We start from the raw sequence: 18,239 nt of genomic DNA on the forward strand, positions 1-18,239 counted from the left end.
ACAAACCAGAGGAGGCTGGAAGCATCTAGACAGACTTCCTGGAGAAGGAACACTGTTAGTCCCACCTCTGTAAAGAGATAGCTCGACTGGACAACTGGAGAAGGCCACTGAGCAGTGCTGCAGTGGTGGATGTGGCAGGGAGCCCGGGAATGGAGCCTAGGGTGTGAGCGGAGGCCTGGGTGACATGTGCCCACCCTGAATCTCACTGCCTCAGTAGCCTCTGAACAGCTGCCATGGCCTGTCTCCCCCCTGCAGGACCAGATGGCCTCTCTGCAGGCCCCTCTCCCCCACCACGTGCCACGGTGGCATGAAGAGGCTGCTCCTGGCAGGGCCCGAGGAGAGTGCCACCAGCCTAGTTCTTGATGGTTTCCACTCTACTTAGCCTGCGGCCCAGCGTCCTTGGACAGCTCCAGGGTTGCTAGGTGGAACACGGTCTAGACGGAGGGGACAACGGTACTGAGCTTGTTTCTTTCCCACTGGCAGGGGCTGCATGCTGACCCAGGGGCTCGTAGTCAGGGGCTATGGCCCTCTGTGAAAGCACAGGGACGGCTTCTAGTGAGAAGGAAGGGCATGGTGTGTACCTAAGACCTCATCTGTCCAACGCTCCTGACCTCCCACCCTGTAAAACAGCCCAGCACATGCCCCATGTTGTCACTGACTATCCTATCTCTTGGGACCTAGACCTGGCGTTGACCTTGGCTCTTCATGATGGTTTATAACAGTTGGTAACTCGGAAAGGTACAGAATCACCCAGGAGACACGTGTGTGGAGGATTTTCTGGATCATGCCAATTGAGGTGAGAAGACCCACCCTGACTGTGAGCCACACCCGTTCTGTGGGCTGGGGTCCAGACTGAATACAGAGGGGTGGATGGCTTGTCTCTGCTTCTGGACCGGATGTGATGTGCCCTGCTGCCTCACGCTGCTGCTGCCATGCCTTCCCCGCCGTGACTGATGTGTGAGCCGCAACCAATCTCCCTTCCTGTGGCGCCTCTGTCAGGTTGTTTTTTTTTTTTTTTTTTTTAAACTGGGGGTGGGCGTGTGAGGCGTCCAATATTCGGCCACAGCAAAGCAGCAAGAAGGAACAGAAGTACTGTGTTCCTCTTTCCCTGCACGTCCACGTCCGAGATGGGAACATGTCTTACATCTCTAGCCAGTCATCTCCCTTAATGCACCTCACCTATGGCGGGGAGGTCTACTGTTGCCTGCCCTGACTGGGTTCTCAGATCAGCGTGGTTCCACAGCCCCGTTTCACTCCAGCAAAGCCTTTAACAAGCCCCAGCTAGGTGGTGGCACAGCCCACCTCAGAACACTGGCCTCAGCACCATTCCTGCCTTTTGCTTGATTTCTACCCATCACACTGGTCTCCGGAGCCCGGCAGGAGCATGGCTCAGGCCCTTTGTACCCGCTGGTGCCCTGCGGGGACAGCTCTTCCTAGGCTAGTGGGTGGACTTGCCTCTTCAGTTCTGTGCTTGATTAGTGAGGGACACCTTTGTCTCCCCGACTCCCTGACTCTTTCTCCAAGTTGCATCCCATTACCCGAGGATGCGCCTCCATCCCCGGTGTGTTTACCCTATTCCATCTCAGTTTACCAGTTCCCGGTGCTGGGCGGTGTCTGCAGCTCCCACTACAGATTCTTCCCAAAGTGCAGTGAGTACGTTCTAGTCTTTGTGATGACCACAGGGCTCTTGGTCACCCAGCCTCAGTTCCCATGGCAGCAGCGTCGACAGTGTTGGGGTGCAGTGTGGACAATATTGGCGTGCATAAGGACTTCAACTTGTGTCTCTTGCCTCCGAAGGAACTGAACGACTGCTTTCTGTTTTAGCCAGTCACCCTCACCCCACGGCATTTCCCTCCATGCTCCCTCCAGTACTCACCATCCACAGGATTGAGGTAGTCATGGAGATGGGGCGTACCAGCAGCACCCCCACTCTGCATCAGAAGGTCCCCATAAGGTGTAGGGTGGCTTGCCATGAGGGTCATCTGGTGGTAATAGTCTGAAGGGTTGGTAGCTGGGGCAGCAAGACCAAACAGTCCTCTCTCTTTCAGATGCTCGTGGGCCACTGTCACAGAAGGTAAGAGAAAGAAACCGTCAGAATTTACCATCCAAGGGATAGCTCAGCAGTTAAGCGTGCACACTGCTGTTGCCGAGGACCTGAGTTCAGTTCCCAGCACACATGGTGAATGGCTCACAACTACCTGAAACTCCAGCTCCGGGAGATCTAATACTCTCTCTGGCCTCTGGAAGAACGTATGCAAATATGCGCGCGCGCGCGCGCGCACACACACACACACACACACACACACACACACACACATGAAATGAAAATATATAAATGAAGTCTAAAAAACAGAATTTACTGTTTAAAGAAGGAAAAAGAAATTCACCTCTGGTGTGGAGTCTCAACGGGGAACCTCTTAGCCCACCCATCACCACCTGAGCTCACATGGAGGCCAGAGATCAACACTGGATATTTTCGTCAGCTGCTCTCTGGCTGTCTTTTTGAGGCAGGGTCTCTCACTGAACCTGGACCTCACTGATTCTGCTAGACTGGCTAGCAAGAGGACCTCAGTCTCTGTTCCCCCAGGGCTGGGGGTCCAGCGGATTGCCACTGAACCCTACTTTTTGTTTCTTTTCTTTAAAAAAAAAAACTTGGGTTCTGGATGATGGAACTCAGACTTGCCAATTGAGCTGTCTCTTCAGCCCCTAGGATAGAATTTAGATCTGAGAGAGTCACTATATTACATGACAGCTCACTTCTGGTTCAAATCAACCTGATCCAGTGGGTTGCTCCCTTCTAAGCATCTGAGCTGACACAGTCACTGGTCTATCCCTGGAGGTTGGGGCCTCAGCTGACTGTAACTCAGCTCCAGGGGATCCCTGGGGGTTAGGACACTATCTGTGTTGATCGGCAAAGAGACAGAAAACAGAGATCCAGGCAGCAGCTAGCTGTGCTCTGCCTTCCTTTTGATGTTCAGTTCCTGGAGACATTCCTACACAGTAGCCCTTACTTAACACTGGCTTCTGCAGCCTTTGGGGTATTGCAAGCAGCAGTCTGTTCCTATGATGAGGCTACTAAGGCCTGGATATAAAATATCCCTCAGTGGCTCACGTTTGAAAACTTGGGTCCGCAGTGCAATGAGCAGAGGTGGTCCTTTGGGGGAAATGACTGGATCACGAGGGCTTTGACCTAATCAATAGATCGACCCATTGATGAAATTGTAATTTTACATGTTGCTGGAAGACGATGAAAAACAGGCTGGCGGTGTGGGCAGAGCCACTGAGTCACCTGTAGCACCCAATGTCCCTGCTGCTCCTGCTCCAACACCACTTACCATCAGCAGGGCTGAGGCCCCGGGCTGCAGAGATCATTGAGAGTGTGGGGCTGCTGTGTACAGACCGGAGGTAGTGCTCCATATGTGGGTTCACATAGGGGTGGTGCGCACTGAAAGGGGAGTCCCCGGGGCCGGCAGGGTGTGGAGAAAGCCGAATCAAGGAGATATCTGAGATGACAGGGCTGCCACTCAGGGTGGGAGGCCTGTGGAGACAAAAGGTTATAGTCTCAGAAAGGCCCGGGGGGCGCAGATACCCAACCAAGAACCTCAAGCCATGGGAGAAGCCGCCGACATGTGCGGGCACCCACAGACAGGCTTCCCGCAGAAGCTTGTCCTTCCGATCTTCCAGGTCAGCGTCCCTCAGTCATCTCCAGCTTAGAGTCAGACCTTGGAAGAATCAGCCAGGGGACCCAGACCAGAAGCTCCATGGGGATTGAGAGATGGCTTAGTAGGTAAAGTGCCTGCCTTGCAAGCCTAAGGATACGAATCCAGTCCCCAGAGACAGTGGTAGGAACCGGGAGTGGACGAATAGGCTTGTAGTTGCAGCCGTGCTGAGATGAAGACACAGGCAGACCCCTGGGACACACTGGCTAGCTAGTTTTGCTACTTGGCAACATTCAAGGACTGTAGAGACCCTGTCCCACACCAAAGGTGGCGACACTTGGGAGGTTGTGCTCTAACTTCCATAGACTTGTGCACACCCACAGAAAGGCGTCTACATATTCACACTGCCAGCACCACAATCCTGGTAGTGGAACTCTGAACACTCCCTTTGGGTTTGCTGGGCCTAAGCTCAGCTGACCCACATGTTTGGGCTGCAACCCTGCTCCTGTGTGCCTGCACATGTCAGTGCATAGGTGATGCATGAATGATAGGAACATACGTGGACAGGACACAGACCAACCATGACAATACCAGCTCCAGGAATGAGATCCTAAAAGCTCACTGCAAACAGGCTGAGCAAAAGGCTGGATCTGCAAGGGCAAATGTTTAGCTTCAGTCAGATCACTCAGATGCAGGGCCAGCGGTGAAGGAGAAGTTCAAGATTCAGGATCAGTTTTTCTGTGTGAGGAGTGTGTGTGTGTATGTGTGTGTGTGTGTGTGTGTGTGTGTGTGTGTGTGTGTGTCTGTGTGTCTGTGTGTGTGTGTATGTGTGTGTGTGTGTGTGTGTGTGTGTGTGTGTCTGTGTGCGCGTGCACACGCAAGTATGCATGCATAGGCCAGAGGTCAATCCAGATATTGTTTCTCAGATGCTCTCCATCTCACCTTTTAACTTTTTAAAATTTGTATTTTAAATATCATGTTTCTCACTGGCCAAAGCTGGCTAACTAGTGAGCCAGTGACCCACCTGTCTCTCCTCCCCAGGTTTGGGATTGTAAGCACACACCATGCCACTGTGCCCAGCTCTTTTATGTGGGTTCTGGGGACTGGTCTTCATGCTTGCAAAGCGGGCACTTTACCCACTGAGGTATTGCAACAGCCCAAGAACAGTTTCCAAGCTGGTGAGCTGCAACTAAAACACAGAATATTGTTCTAGCTCTCCTTATGTGGTGACGTTTCTTATTCAGAGCCCCCTGTCTTGAATACCCTTGGCAGTCACATGGGCACATGGCTTGGTTTCCATTGCTTGGGATGACTGCAGTCAATATCTATATGCCTTGGAGGCTACGGCTCTTCTCAACATTTGAGTCTCTTTTTAAGGTTGCTCCATAGGTCTGGGAGGAAGCATTCTGTTGTATCACTCTTCAGCATCTGTGATGCCAGGGCCTTGGCCATGCAAACATGCAAACCCAATAAGCCTGTCCAACCATGTGCAGCCTTTGAGATTCGCCCATGTCTCTAGATGCCATCCTGCATCCTCTGTCTCATGCAAATCCCTTCTCATACCTGTCACCTGGACACTGGGAGACCCCTGGGCAACTCCCTTACTGAAGCTCCTTCACAAACTTATTCCACACTTCCCAAAGAACACCACTAGGGTCTCAGGTTTGTCTCCCAGGGCCACTGGATTTGCCTAGTAGCATGACTTACCCAGGCACCTTTGAACATGCACACCTGACTGGGAATGGCAGTCTGTAGGTGCCCGGGGCATTTCCCCAGTGGGTGACAAGCTCACTGGCAGAAGACAGCCTATGGCATAAGTCACAAGCCACTTTTAGCCGCTGTCACTTCCAAGGCAGATGTGGAGGGGACCCACCTAGAGAGCTGTACTACTCTGGGGCTTAATTGTGGTGGGGCCTTGTGTGATCTGCGAAGGGATTGCCGTGTTTCACAAAGGAGGAGGAGGAGCTGGCTGGTGTACTTCTGGCCATGTGTGTCCCTCTGGCTCTGGCTGTGACAGGATGGCTGATCATGTTCCTGCTACATGCAGACACTTCTGTAGATATGTGTAGGCAGAGTTTGGACTTTAAGGATAGACAGATGGGGGTCTAAATCTCTGTGTTGCCACTCTTGTGTGGCCCGATACCACACCCCTTAGAGCTGAGTGTTCCTGGCCTGCAGGCTGGTACGGGTGTAGATGGATGAACAGGTGCAGACAGATGAACAAGTGTGTAGAGGAGCTGGGCCAGGTGCTTAGTAGGTGCTTAGCCAGTACTTCCCCTTCTCATATTGAACATCATGGGAACACAGGAGTACAGTAGGGGGAGCACACCCAGCTCACCCTCCTGACATGCCCAGCTCACACCCCCTTCTCACATGTCAGCACAGGAGTTCTGGCAGAAGACTAAAGGAGAAGTTGAGGTGATGAGAATCCCATATGGCCAGCCACATGCACCCTAGCACCAAGACTGGGCCTGAGCTAGCACGCCCAGACCCTTTGGTAATGGATCCCTGGGGAGCTAGAATGATGGCAGCCATGTCTTCCTGGAGGGGAGGTATGAGAGTCCTTCAGGCTGGGAGCATGAGCAAAGCTTTCACAGATGGGGATCTGAAGGGAGGGAGGGCGTGGGCTCCGTAGCCTGGAACAGCCCTGGGGCAGGAATGGACGTGTTCCATCCTAATGGATTGAGAGGAGGGAAAGGAAATGAGAGGGGGTGTGAGGGGAGGGGTGTGGGGGCCCTGAGCCCCACCCAGCAATGCCTGTCTGGGAAAGTGAACAGCATGCTGACTCACCCAGACTCAACCTGAGCACCTGGGTGGGAGAGGGTGGGAAGAACCCACCCTGAGCAGCTGAGACAGGACCATGAGGCCAGAGCCAGGCAGGAGCCTATGTCCCATCTCACAGATAACTACTGGGACCTAAAGACATGTCGGCATGATCATGAGGGGCCAGTGAAGGCAGTAAGTTGAAACACTAGGAGTTGATGGTCCCTTGCATGATCTGGAGCCTCTGTGAAGATGGGAAAGGAGAGACTAGACTCTTGACTGTCAGCCCACACCTCTCCTGGGCTGGCTTCTGGGGTGACCTGGGGCCTTGGTAGACAGGCTACAACTCTGACCCCAGCTCCCACCTTCTCATCTGCACACTTCTCAGCTGCTCTCATTTCTTTCCCAAGAGTGACATCAGAAGTCCCTTGCCCAAGAAGCTTCCTAGATCCAGGTAAAGGTTGGATACCCTGTGAGCTGCTCCTATGGAAGATGGAGCCTTTCCCATTTTGAGCTTAGCTAATGACTGGGCTCCCTTGGGAGAAATGACTGGTGGTGACATGCTCAAGCATGTCCTATGTCCTTGGTGGGTGGACAGGCCCAGGAGTAGGCAACCACTAGGTCCACTTGCCAAGTACTAAGCCTATGCTTACTAGAGGTCATGCTATTGTGTCAAATAGATGGATGATGGATGGATGGATGGTTGATGGATGGGTGGGTGAGTGGATGGATGGATGGATGGATGATGGATGGATGGATGACGGATAGATGGAATGGGTGAGTGGATAGATGGATAGATGGATGATGGATGGATGGAATGGGTGAGTAGATAGATGAATAGATGGATGATGGATGGATGGATGGAATGAGTGAGTGGATGGATGAATTGATGAATGGATGGAATGAGTGAGTGGATGGATGGATAGATGGATGATGGATGGATGAGTGGATGGATGGATTGATGGAGGATGGGATGGATGGATGATGGATGTAATGGGTGAGTGGATGGATAGATGAATGATAGATGGATGGATGGAGGGATAGATGGAATGGGTGAGTAGATGGATGGATAGATGGATGGATGGATGGATGGATGGATGGTTGATGGGTGGATAGATGGATGATGGATAGATGGATGAATGGATAGATGGGTGGGTGGTTGATGAATGGATGGATAGATGATGGATGGAGGTGACCAGTGAGAACAGCAGGCACAATAGCAAAAGACCTGGGTTCCATTTTTAGCTTAGCTCGGCTTACTCTGAGCTGTGTGGCTGGGAGAAAACGGTGTGCCTTCTCTGTGCCTATCTCTTCATGAGCAAAGAGCCATCACAGCTGTGAGTTTATGGACTGGAGGGGAGGAAAAAACACGTGCCGAAGGCGTGAGGGAAGCTGGGGACGTTTCCCAGACACATGTCTGCATCCCTGGAACCTGTAGTCAACTGCATCTGTTCAACAAGGGACGCGGCAGACGCGGCAAAGGGAAAGACTGAGATGATGCAAGTGGTCAGTCCTAGATGTCATCACAGGGTCCTCAGAGGTCAGGGAACATAGGACTCAAAATGGAGAGGGTCATGGGACCTGGAGGCAGAGATCAGAGTCCCAAACCGATGAATGCTAGGAACCACCAGGGAACCAGAGGCTAGAAAAGGAAAGCAGCTTTTCGGTGAGCCTCTATGGCACAGTGCCATCTTGCCATCAGCCTGGTGAGGCTGCCCTGTGGCTTCCTATTCCCAGAGCTGGGAAAGAATGTATTTCCACAGCTTTAAGCCCCCGATTTGCGCAAACTTGTGGTTGAAGATCCAGTTCCAGGGTGGGGTCAGCCCTTGAGGGGCAGGAGGTGCCACCCTCGTCATCCCAGTCACTATGGTGACTATGGGACTCTCAGAGAATAGGGCTCATGTGTTATTTCTGGAGATGACCTAAGTCCAGGTGGGTGAACTTTCTGTGGCAGCCAAGGACAATGGGAAGCCCTCCATATCATGCTGGGGCAAAGGGAGAATGTCTAAGACCTGTGTTCCGCCCTCTGTTCTTACAGGGCTCCAGAACGTGCCTTCCCACCGCCACTGGGATTACACGGTCACTGATTCCCCACAGCAGAAACCACCCGGCGTGACACACCAAGCCGTAGGCTCTGGGGACTGTCGGCCTGTGTGCTCCAGCCCTACCTCTGGGCCAAGATGCCTGCCACCCACCAGGATCACAATGCTGTGATGGACAGGCCATGCTAAGAAGCAGGGAACCTGTGTCCTCATGCTGTTGCTAAGCTGCTGGGAACAAGCAGCTGATTCCCAGCACCACAGAGTCTTGTTTCTCTTTTGGGACCCCACCAGGGCCCACCGACCTGTCAGAAAGGAAATGAATTCGCCAATGGCCCAGCCTTACTACCTGGCCTCTCTGTTTTCCTTTCTGCTGGAGTGGGCAGGGCCTGTGTCTGTTCCTGTACAGCAAGCAGGTCTGCACGGGCTGCCTAGGCCCTCCCAACACCCAGAACATCCCCTCAAAGCTCACCAGAAACTCCTCCTCCTTCCTGAGGGGCTTTTGTTGCTTTGGGTTTTGTTGGGTTTCTTTGCTTTGTTTTGTATGGGAAGCTAGACATTGGCAAGCTTGCTCATTATGTTTTCTATACATCTACTTGGAAAGTTCCCCAAAAAAAATCTAATAAAAAAAAAAAAAACCATATATTCAGGGCAATTGCACTTTCAGAGTTCCAGCAGGTTCATTGTTTGGTTTTGGTGGTGCTGAATCTAGCGTTTCATGGACCCTAAGCAATCTCTCTACTCGGGACTGTATTCTGGACCAGGTAAGGATGAATTTTTTTTTTTTAAAATGTGTATATTGTCAGGCTTGGCGGCATATGCCTTTAATCTCGGCACTCAGGAGGCAGAGAGAGGTAGAGGCAGGCAGATGAATGGTTTTGAGTCTGACGCCAACCTGTTCTACATAGAAAGTTCTAGGCCAGCCAGAGCTACAATGTGAGAGAGATCCTGTCTCAAAAACAACAGTGTGTGTGTGTGTGTGTGTGTGTGTGTGTGTGTGTGTGTGTGTGATTTTTTGTTATTCTTCAGGCATCATCCACTTGGTGTGTTGAGACAGTGTCTCTTACCGGTCTGGAATTCAGATTGGGCTAGGCAGGCTTACTTCGGCCTCCCCAGTACTGGGATTACACGTGGGTGCCGCCACACCCGGTGTTTCCTTCCCTCCTTCCTTTTAATGTGTGTTCTGGGAATCAGACTCTCTGACAAAGCTGTCTCCACAGCTGGTGCTCTCCTGCTGTGGCTCAGCTCCTCAACCCCGTGGGTGGGAGCTCTGGTTGGCAAAGCCACCTAGCAACAATCTGGCAACTTCCTGGAGGGTGAAAATGTGGACCCTGTGACTCGGAAATTCCAACCTCCAGGGTGAATTACAGAAGCCACTACACAAAATGTCCAGAGCAGGACAAGGGTCCCCCAGCAGCCATGTTGAGGACACAAGCGCACCCCAGATGCCTGGAGATGCAGACTGCTGGAGAGTAGCAAGAATGAATGAACCAGCCGGGCGGTGGCGGCGCACGCCTTTAATCCCAGCACTCGGGAGGCAGAGCCAGGTGGATCTCTGTGAGTTCGAGGCCAGCCTGGGCTACCAAGTGAGTTCCAGGAAAGGCACAAAGCTACACAGAGAAACCCTGTCTTGAAAAACAAAACAAAACAAAAAAGAATGAATGAACCAATAAACAATGGACAAATGAAGGAACGAAAGGAGAGTAGATGAAATACTGACCGGCAAGTATGGAATCCAAGTTCCCAAAGAAAATGCCTACAATAGTATTTATTGCCCTGGGACACAAGAACCTGAATGTTTCAGTGGGTTCTCTGGGACTCGGACCCACTCCTGTACCACTCAGGCTGGGCACAGGATGAGAGTCTGTGGTCTGTCCCCACAGACCTTTCTAATCTTCGTGTCCATGGTATTTAGCACACCCAGATTTTGGAGAGAGGATGGCTGTGGGGATCCAGGCCTCTGGTCAGAAGTTGGCTGAGTGGGTGAGGACCCTGGGATGGAGAATGGAGAGGCTGCTGGGCTGCAGTGAAGAGCTTATATGAGCTGCTAGAAAGCATTTCGGGGTTCTGCAGCTGTCTTCCTGTTACACAGGTGTCCCGTCAGAGTTGTGGATGATGTGTGCTGCTTGGGATCCCTACTGGCTAGCTCCAGCCCTGTCTGGTGGACTCATTCTATGCAGATGCACATGCATTCACAGTGGACCCTACTGATCCCCTCTCCTGCTCACCAGAGCCAGTTGGGCTCCGGCTTTCCCGTTACCCTTCAGCAGAGCTCTTGTAGAGTAATCAGTATGTGGAGCTGACCCCAGAGCAGATATCTCACTAAATAAACACTGATGTTTGTGTAGGGAAATGAGGTCATAAACCGGAGGCCGCTAAGGCCATACAGAGTGGTCCTGCAGCAGTTAACAGAGATTGGTCACACCCACACACTCTTTCTTTATCTCAGCTCCCCCAGAGCCAGAAGGGCAGGAAGGCACTGCTGCTTCATACACCCAGAGCTCCAGATGTGTAAACTACTAGAGGGAGGGCCTAGGGATGTAGCTCGGTGGGGAGGGTGCTTGCTTAGCATGCATGAAGAACTGGTTCCATCCTTAGCATCAAATACATCAGATGTGCTAGAACATGCCCACAGCTCCAGCACTGTGGAGGTAGGAGGATCGGGCATCCAAGACCATCCTTGGCTACAGGGTGGATTAGATGCTGGCCTGGGCTACATGAGATGTTGCCTCAGAAAAGAAAAAAAAAAAAAAGAGAGAGTTCAAAGATAAGAGCTAGCTGTCGGGGAGATGTTTTGCATCAAGGTGCTTAACTTTCAGGCAGAGAGGTGCTGAGAGGTGGGGTGCTGAGAGGTGGGGTGGTGGGAGATGGGGTGGTGGGAGGTGGGGTGGTGGGAGGTGGGGTGCTGAGAGGTGGGGTGGTGGGAGGTGGGGTGGTGGGAGGTGGGGTGCTGAGAGGTGGGGTGGTGGGAGGTGGGGTGCTGAGAGGTGGGGTGGTGGGAGGTGGGGTGCTGAGAGGTGGGGTGGTGGGAGGTGGGGTGGTGGGAGGTGGGGTGTTGAGAGGTGGGGTGGTGGGAGGTGGGTGGTGGGAGGTGGGGTGCCAGGGCTCAAGATAGCCTCGGACTCGCTGCAGGTAAGTAGTGGGGCTAGAGACACAGCTGGGCTTGGGAAAAGGCCAGGAGAGACTTGCCAAGCTGAAAAATATTTCTAGGGGACCTGGGCACTGGCTACCATCTGGGGATGTGGAGTCCTGGTCTACAGTAGAAGCCACCCTTGGCTGAGCACTGCTGAGTGGAATCTTCTAGACAGTCAAATCCATGGGTGTGGCGAGGCAAGGGGAGGGGGAGGGATAGGAGGAAGATGTCTTCAGGAAAGCCGAGTTTGTAGGGATGGCGGACAAGCACGGCAGACTTAAGAGCTCAGTCTTGCCCAGAGCTGTGTGGAATGTCCTGCTGGCCCATCAAAGCTAGATGGGTTGATCCTCCTGGGCTGAAATAAACCTTCTCTCAAAGGCAGTACCCACTAGTGCATGCCTGGGGAAGGTTCCCTCCTCAGCAGCTCTGTATCTGTCCCTCACGGGATCAAGACTGCCCCTGTGGGATTGGTTAGGCAGAGGAGGCAGGCCTCCCATCCCTGCTCTCCTGTGCTAGGCTCCACACCACTCCCAGTCTATCAACTTACCATCTGCCCCTCCCCCTTCCTTTCTCTTTCTTTTCTGTGTGTGCAGGGTACGTGTGTCTATGAGGCACGCATGGTTCCACACACATTGTGCTACTCAGCTTCCCAGTAACTTGAGATAAACCAACTCAGAAAGAAGAAAGGGTCGGGGCTGGGACGGTGGCTCAGCTGCTAAGGTGCTCGTCACTCAAGAATGAAGACCAGAGGTTGACTCCCCGAACTCATTTAATAAAATAAAAGCAGTCATGGTGGTGGACCCTTGCAATGCCAGTGTGTGGACTCCTGGGGCAGCTTAGCCTAATCGCAGGCAGGGTTCTGAGCATGAGAGAGAGGCTCTGTTTCAAAAGCCAAGGTGGTGATGGTGATGGAGGAATTGACCTCTGGCTTGCACGTGGACATGGACATGCATTCACACATACACACATGAACCCACTCTGACATGAACACACACACACACACACACACACACACACACACACACACACACACACACTTTAAAAAACAGTTTAGAAAGTCTGCAGGCACTGAGCCCTGTTGAATTGTGTCTGTGGTCACAGAAGACTTCACAAGGGGCAAAGAGGAGGTGATGGGGCAGCTTCTTTACCTCAGGGTGGCTAGGTCCCAATATCCCTTCCAAGAGCAACGCCACCAATGACACCTTCCTCTCACTGAAGGTCCCACCACCTCCCGCAGCACCACAGGATGGGGACCAAGCCTTGAACAGGGGCTTTGGGCAACATTCTAATCTAGACCCAAACTACAGCAGATGCCATACACAACAGCTCACTTATCTTACCCTCACATGAGTCCCACCAGCGCTGTGTGATTCCTTTTCACGTCACCGTGACAAGTCGCCTGACAGAATAACGTAGGAGGGAAGGTTTGCGTCATGGTTTAAGGGTGCAGTCCTTCTAGGTGGGGAAGGTGTCCGAGGTAGCCTGGCACACTTCATCCAGTCAGGACCCCAGCCCATGGGAGGGTGCCACCCACGTTGAGAGTGGGCCTTCTTAGTTACCTAATCTAGAAACTCCCTCACAGACACGACTAGAGGTTTTTCTCCTAGGAAATTCTACATACTGTCAAGTTGACGATAATAACCATTACAAGGGTATACACACACACACACACACACACACACACACACACACACACACAAACACGTGCACACACACACTAACCAGCCAGACCCTGTTTGTAAGGAGAATACACAGCAGGATCCACATCCCAGCCCTACCCACTTCTGCCTCCGTCCTGAGAGTACAGAGTGGCATGCGTCCAACAGAGCCTCAAGAGACAAGAGGGGGATCAGAGCATCACTTCCTAATGTTGTAGGACCTCCTGGCCAGAAGTCTGCCCCTGCAGCTGCGGGGAACCCGCCCCTCCCTCCCGTGTAGCCCCATCTCTTCACCTTTACTCCCACTGGCTTCTGCCCCCAGCTGACCTCATCAGTGCTCCCCAAAACCAAGGCCGGGAAGCGCCTCTTACATGAGCAGCTGGTATCCACAAAGATCAAAGACTAGGCATCTTATCAGACAAGCTCCTCATTAAACTTTTACGGGCCAGATTCCATTATAAATGAGCTGTCCATCCCACGACACTGAGCAGGTTTCTGGGCTGAGAATCTGGCATTCTCAGAGCAGGGGGTGACGGCAGTTCAAATCCTACCTATACCAGAGCTAGGAAAGTGTTACAGCTTAATCTGAAATGTCCCTCAAGTCACGTGTGTGAAAGGCTTGGCTCACAGCTGAGGGGAGGGGAAGTCCTGGGAAGCGATTGGATCATGGGGGCTCTGCTTTCTATCGACAGATTAATGAACCATCAAGGAATTAACCCATGGATAGGTACATAACTCATGACATTGTTGGGAGCTAGAGCCTGGTTGGAGGAAGTAGGTTCATTACAAGCATGCCTTTGAAGAGAGAGAGAGAGGGAAAGAGGGAGGGCGGGAGGGAGGGAAGGAGGGAGGGAGAGAGAGAGAGAGAAAGAGAGAGAGAGAGAGAGAGAGAGAGAGAGAGAGAGATTGATTGATTGATTGATTGATTTCAGGCGTGTGCACAAGGCCGTGAAGTCCGGAGGTCCACATTGGGAGGCTTCCTCAGTTGCTCTCCACTTATTTCTTGAGACAGGGTCTCTCGCTGAATCTAGAGCTTGCCAGTTTGGCTAGACTAGCTGGCTAGTGAGACCCACTGATCTGCCTTCTCAGCATTAGGATTGCCAGTGCACACCACCATGACTTTTTTTGTTTTGTTTTTTTTCAAGACAAGGTTTCCCTGTGTAGCCTGTTCTTGATCTCGCTCTGTAGACCAGGCTGGCCTCAGACTCAGAGATCCGCCTGCCTCTGCCTCCCGAGTGCTGGGATTAAAGGTGTGCGCCACCACCCAGCTCATGACTGACTTTTTAAAATGGGTTCTAGGGAATTGAATTCAGGTCCTCAGCTTGCACACAACCAACTGTAGCATTTCCCAACTCCATTTTGCCTCTCACTCCTTCTTAATTCTCTGTTTCCTGGCTTCCGTGTGTCCAGCTGGATCTCCCACAGGATCCTGCCAACAGTGGTCTCTGCCTCACCACAGGCTCATGTCAATGGAGCCAGCGACCATGGGACTCAAGTTCCCAGGAACTTGAGTTTGAATAAATCTCTAGTTATTCTCTTTTTATCTACCACAACGAAGTCAAACACACAAGAAGGCATGTTAAGAAAGAGGCAGCCTGCCTTGCAGTGTCTTATGAATGGGGAGGGACAGCATTACCACATCTGCATGGTGGCAGTCTTGATTCTGCTTCACAGCTGGGCTGAGCAAAACGTCTGTTCTTGCTGGAGGGTCCCTTATGGCTCTGTCAGCCATCGAGGGCAGATTGTCCACACAGCCTGTTCTAGGCTTTTACTCCCTGTCTGTCTGCTGACCAGTGGATCTGAGGAAGTAAGTTGTCAGCCATTGGAGGAGAGAGAGAGAGAGAGAGAGAGAGAGAGAGAGAGAGAGAGAGAGAGAGAGAGAGAACCCAAAGACAGAGCAACATGGTCGAGGGAAGCCACGTCAGGAGAAGGATGGACAAGGCTCCTGGTAGGTGACCCTGAATCCACCTAGCACCTCAGCCCAGGAAGCAGGCAGACATGCCCTTCCAAAGTCCCCTTCCACTGGGTTCTGAGAAGGAGCGGATACACTTTTCTAGGGTGAAGACAGCTCTTCAAGACACACAAACAAAGCTAGCACAGTGGGAGCCACACACTGGGATAGGGAGATCCGCCACATTTCTTCCTGCCCAGCTGCTGCCCTTGGTGAATGGCTGGAGAGTGTCCCAGTGCCCCGGATCACACTAGGAAGTCTCAGGTGAGTGTTTATCAACAACAGTGACCTTGAAAAAGCCATTTTCCAATCCCCCAGATTAGAAAGTCAGCTAGCTGAGTACAGTCAAGGCAAAGAAATGACCATCTTAAGTGGCAGTGTACCACTTGACAGGCTGACATCTCCATTTGTATGCTTCTGCTGGGGACAGGTGGGAACTCGTATGTGTAAAATGGTTCCCTTGGGGGACTTTGGATAAGGTGTGCCCACCACCTGGCATTCCTTCTACTTCCTTAACACACGAGCCAATGTGTCGACTTTCTATGAACTGAGAGCTGGACCCCAGAGCCATCTGTGCCCCTTTGGAGCCTTTCTGTCCTCTAGGAAACTGCAAACTAAGTTTAACTCAGGACCAAGTGATCTGCAGGGAGCCATTAGCTGTTATCAGACACGGAATGTGGGGTGGTTGGAAGTCGTGGAGGCCAGGCATGGTGCCAGACACAAGATGACAGCAGCAGGACACTGGTCTCTGAGAGGTCACAGTCTCTCCCCCAGCGTGCCCTCCATGCTTTCTGCAAGCTGGGATATGAATGAGTTTAGGCCAACCAAGGTCGGGGTGGGGGCTCAGCTGTGAGTGGGAGAGAAACGGGCACAGGGGATTTTAATGCTCCCATTTCAGACGTGGTAATGCTATTGTTAAAAAGGTTGGGGGCTGGAGAGATGGCTCAGAGGTTAAGAGCACCGGCTGCTCTTCCAGAGGTCCTGAGTTCAATTCCCAGCACCCATATGGTGACTCACAACCATCTGTAATGAGATCTGGTGCCCTCTTCTGTATACATAATAAATAAACAAATCTTAAAAAAAAAAAAAAAAAAAAAAGGTTGCTGGCTCTATGAATCCAGGAAGTCAGCCCACATCTCTGGGCTTCTTTTCCTGGATATAAAAAAAAATATGGAGACCCCTAAACACTGGCCTATGTAAACTTACAAATAAGCAGATCCACAAGCCTCATCCTGGACTGGAAAAATCAGAATATCTGACCCTGGGTTCTGAGCTTCTTTAAGACGTGTGTAGGGAGAAGGGGGCTGGAGATGGAGCTCAGCTGGTATGTGGTGCCTGCCATACACCAAGTCCTGGGTTCCATCCCTAGTGTGGCATCAATTGGGTATGGTGGTGCACATCTGTAATTTCCTCGCTAGAGGGAGAAGATGGAGGGTCAAATGTTCAGCATCATCCTTAGATACAGAGCAAGCTTGAGACCAGCCTAGGCTACATAAGACCCTGTCTGAAAAATAAACATCCCAAATCGCTCAGATTGGGACTTACTGCACTGAGCAGTTTCTCTAAGTTCTTCTAGGCCAAAGGCAGTCCCAGCCGGCCTCCTCTGGAGCTCCAGAGCAGAGTGGAGCTGGACCCACACACTGAGAGAGAAAGTAGACACCTGCATCCTGAACCATCAGCATGGATTCCTTACCTTCCACTCAAGGGCACAAAGAACACTTGTTCCAATGTGTACCAAGAGAGTGGTTCTTTGCTGGGGGACCAGCCCTGCCACACTGTCCCACATTCCCTCTAACACTCTGGCAAAGCTGTTCTAAGAGCAGAGACTCAGAGGGGAGCAAAGCGTTCTATTCTTGCTGTGGCAACATGGGCAGGGGCAGGTACTGCAGTTGGGGTTGTTTCCAGGCTCAGATGGCTGCTGCTTCTTCTTCTTCTTCTTCTTCTTCTTCTTCTTCTTCTTCTTCTTCTTCTTCTTCTTCTTCTTCTTCTTCTTCTTCTTCTTCTTCTTCTTCTTCTCCTTCTCCTCCTCCTCCTCCTTCTCCTTCTTTTCTTCTTCTTCTTCTCCTCCTCCTTCCCCTCCTCCCCTCCTCTTCTCCCTCCCCCTCCTCCTCCCCTCCTCCTCCTCCTCCTCCTCCTCCTCCTCCTTCCTCCTTTGAAATCTTGGGAGCACGTCCCCATTGGAATCACAGAGAACCCCTGACCAATGTGTCCCCCATTGCTTCTATTTTCCACAGACCCAAGACATTGCACTACAAGTTCAGGGACAATGCCGCTGCATCATGAGCAATACTGCCACGCATGAGCATCAGGAAGAAGTGTGGCTTTTGCCAAAAGCATGTTGCCAGGGAAAGGGTTTATTCAGCTTATGCTTCCTTATCACAGTTTATCAAGAAAGGACAGGACTCAAGCAGGGCAGGAACCTGGGGGCAGGAGCTGATGCAGAGGCCACAGAGGGGTGCTGCTTACTACCCCGTTCCTCATGGCTTGTTCAACCTGCTTTCTTATAGAACCCAGGACCACCACCAGGGATGGCACTACCCACAATGGGCTGGGCCCTTCCCCGTTAATCACTAGTTAAGAAAATTTCCTACAGGCTTGGGCACAGCTGGATCTTGGAGGCATCTTCTCAACTGAAGTTCCCTCCTCTCAGATGACTCTAGCTGGTGGTGACATGAAATTAGCAACACAGACCCCCAGGCAGTCCTCACCGTGCTCTTCATCCCACGACAATATCCTAGGTCCCCTGCTACATTTGACCATCGTCCCTGCTCCTGAGGTCATAGAGACACAGATGTTCAAAGTCCTCCACTGAGGACTCCCTCCTTCCTTAGTCTCATTTCTGACCTGCCTGGGCCCTGGCCCTGCCTAACGGCCCCCTTAAAGACACACCTGTAATGAATCCTCTTCTGGACGGGTAAATGGAAACCCACAGTAACAATAACCTCCAAGAACATGCTTCCAAACTGTCCTACAGACTTCCTGCTCCATCCTAACGCTGCGGCCGGTGAGACGGCTTAGTCAGGAAAGTGGTGTTCA

At 52.0% G+C, this 18,239-nt stretch overlaps 1 protein-coding gene across 1 annotated transcript in view; it reads right to left on the reverse strand.

Moving 5' to 3' along the window:
* Positions 1–18,239, reverse strand: part of Gli2 (GLI family zinc finger 2) — a 168,736-nt gene that overhangs the window by 28,588 nt on the left and 121,909 nt on the right. The window contains exons 3-4 of the mRNA XM_036201985.1: positions 3,336–3,538; positions 1,877–2,062 (exon numbers count right to left, since the gene is read on the reverse strand). Of these exons, the coding sequence (XP_036057878.1) occupies positions 1,877–2,062; positions 3,336–3,538 (389 nt within the window). The remainder of the gene's footprint in view (positions 1–1,876; positions 2,063–3,335; positions 3,539–18,239) is intronic.

Source organism: Onychomys torridus, chromosome 11 (assembly GCF_903995425.1).
Source record: "Onychomys torridus chromosome 11, mOncTor1.1, whole genome shotgun sequence".
Lineage (NCBI taxonomy): Eukaryota > Metazoa > Chordata > Mammalia > Rodentia > Cricetidae > Onychomys > Onychomys torridus.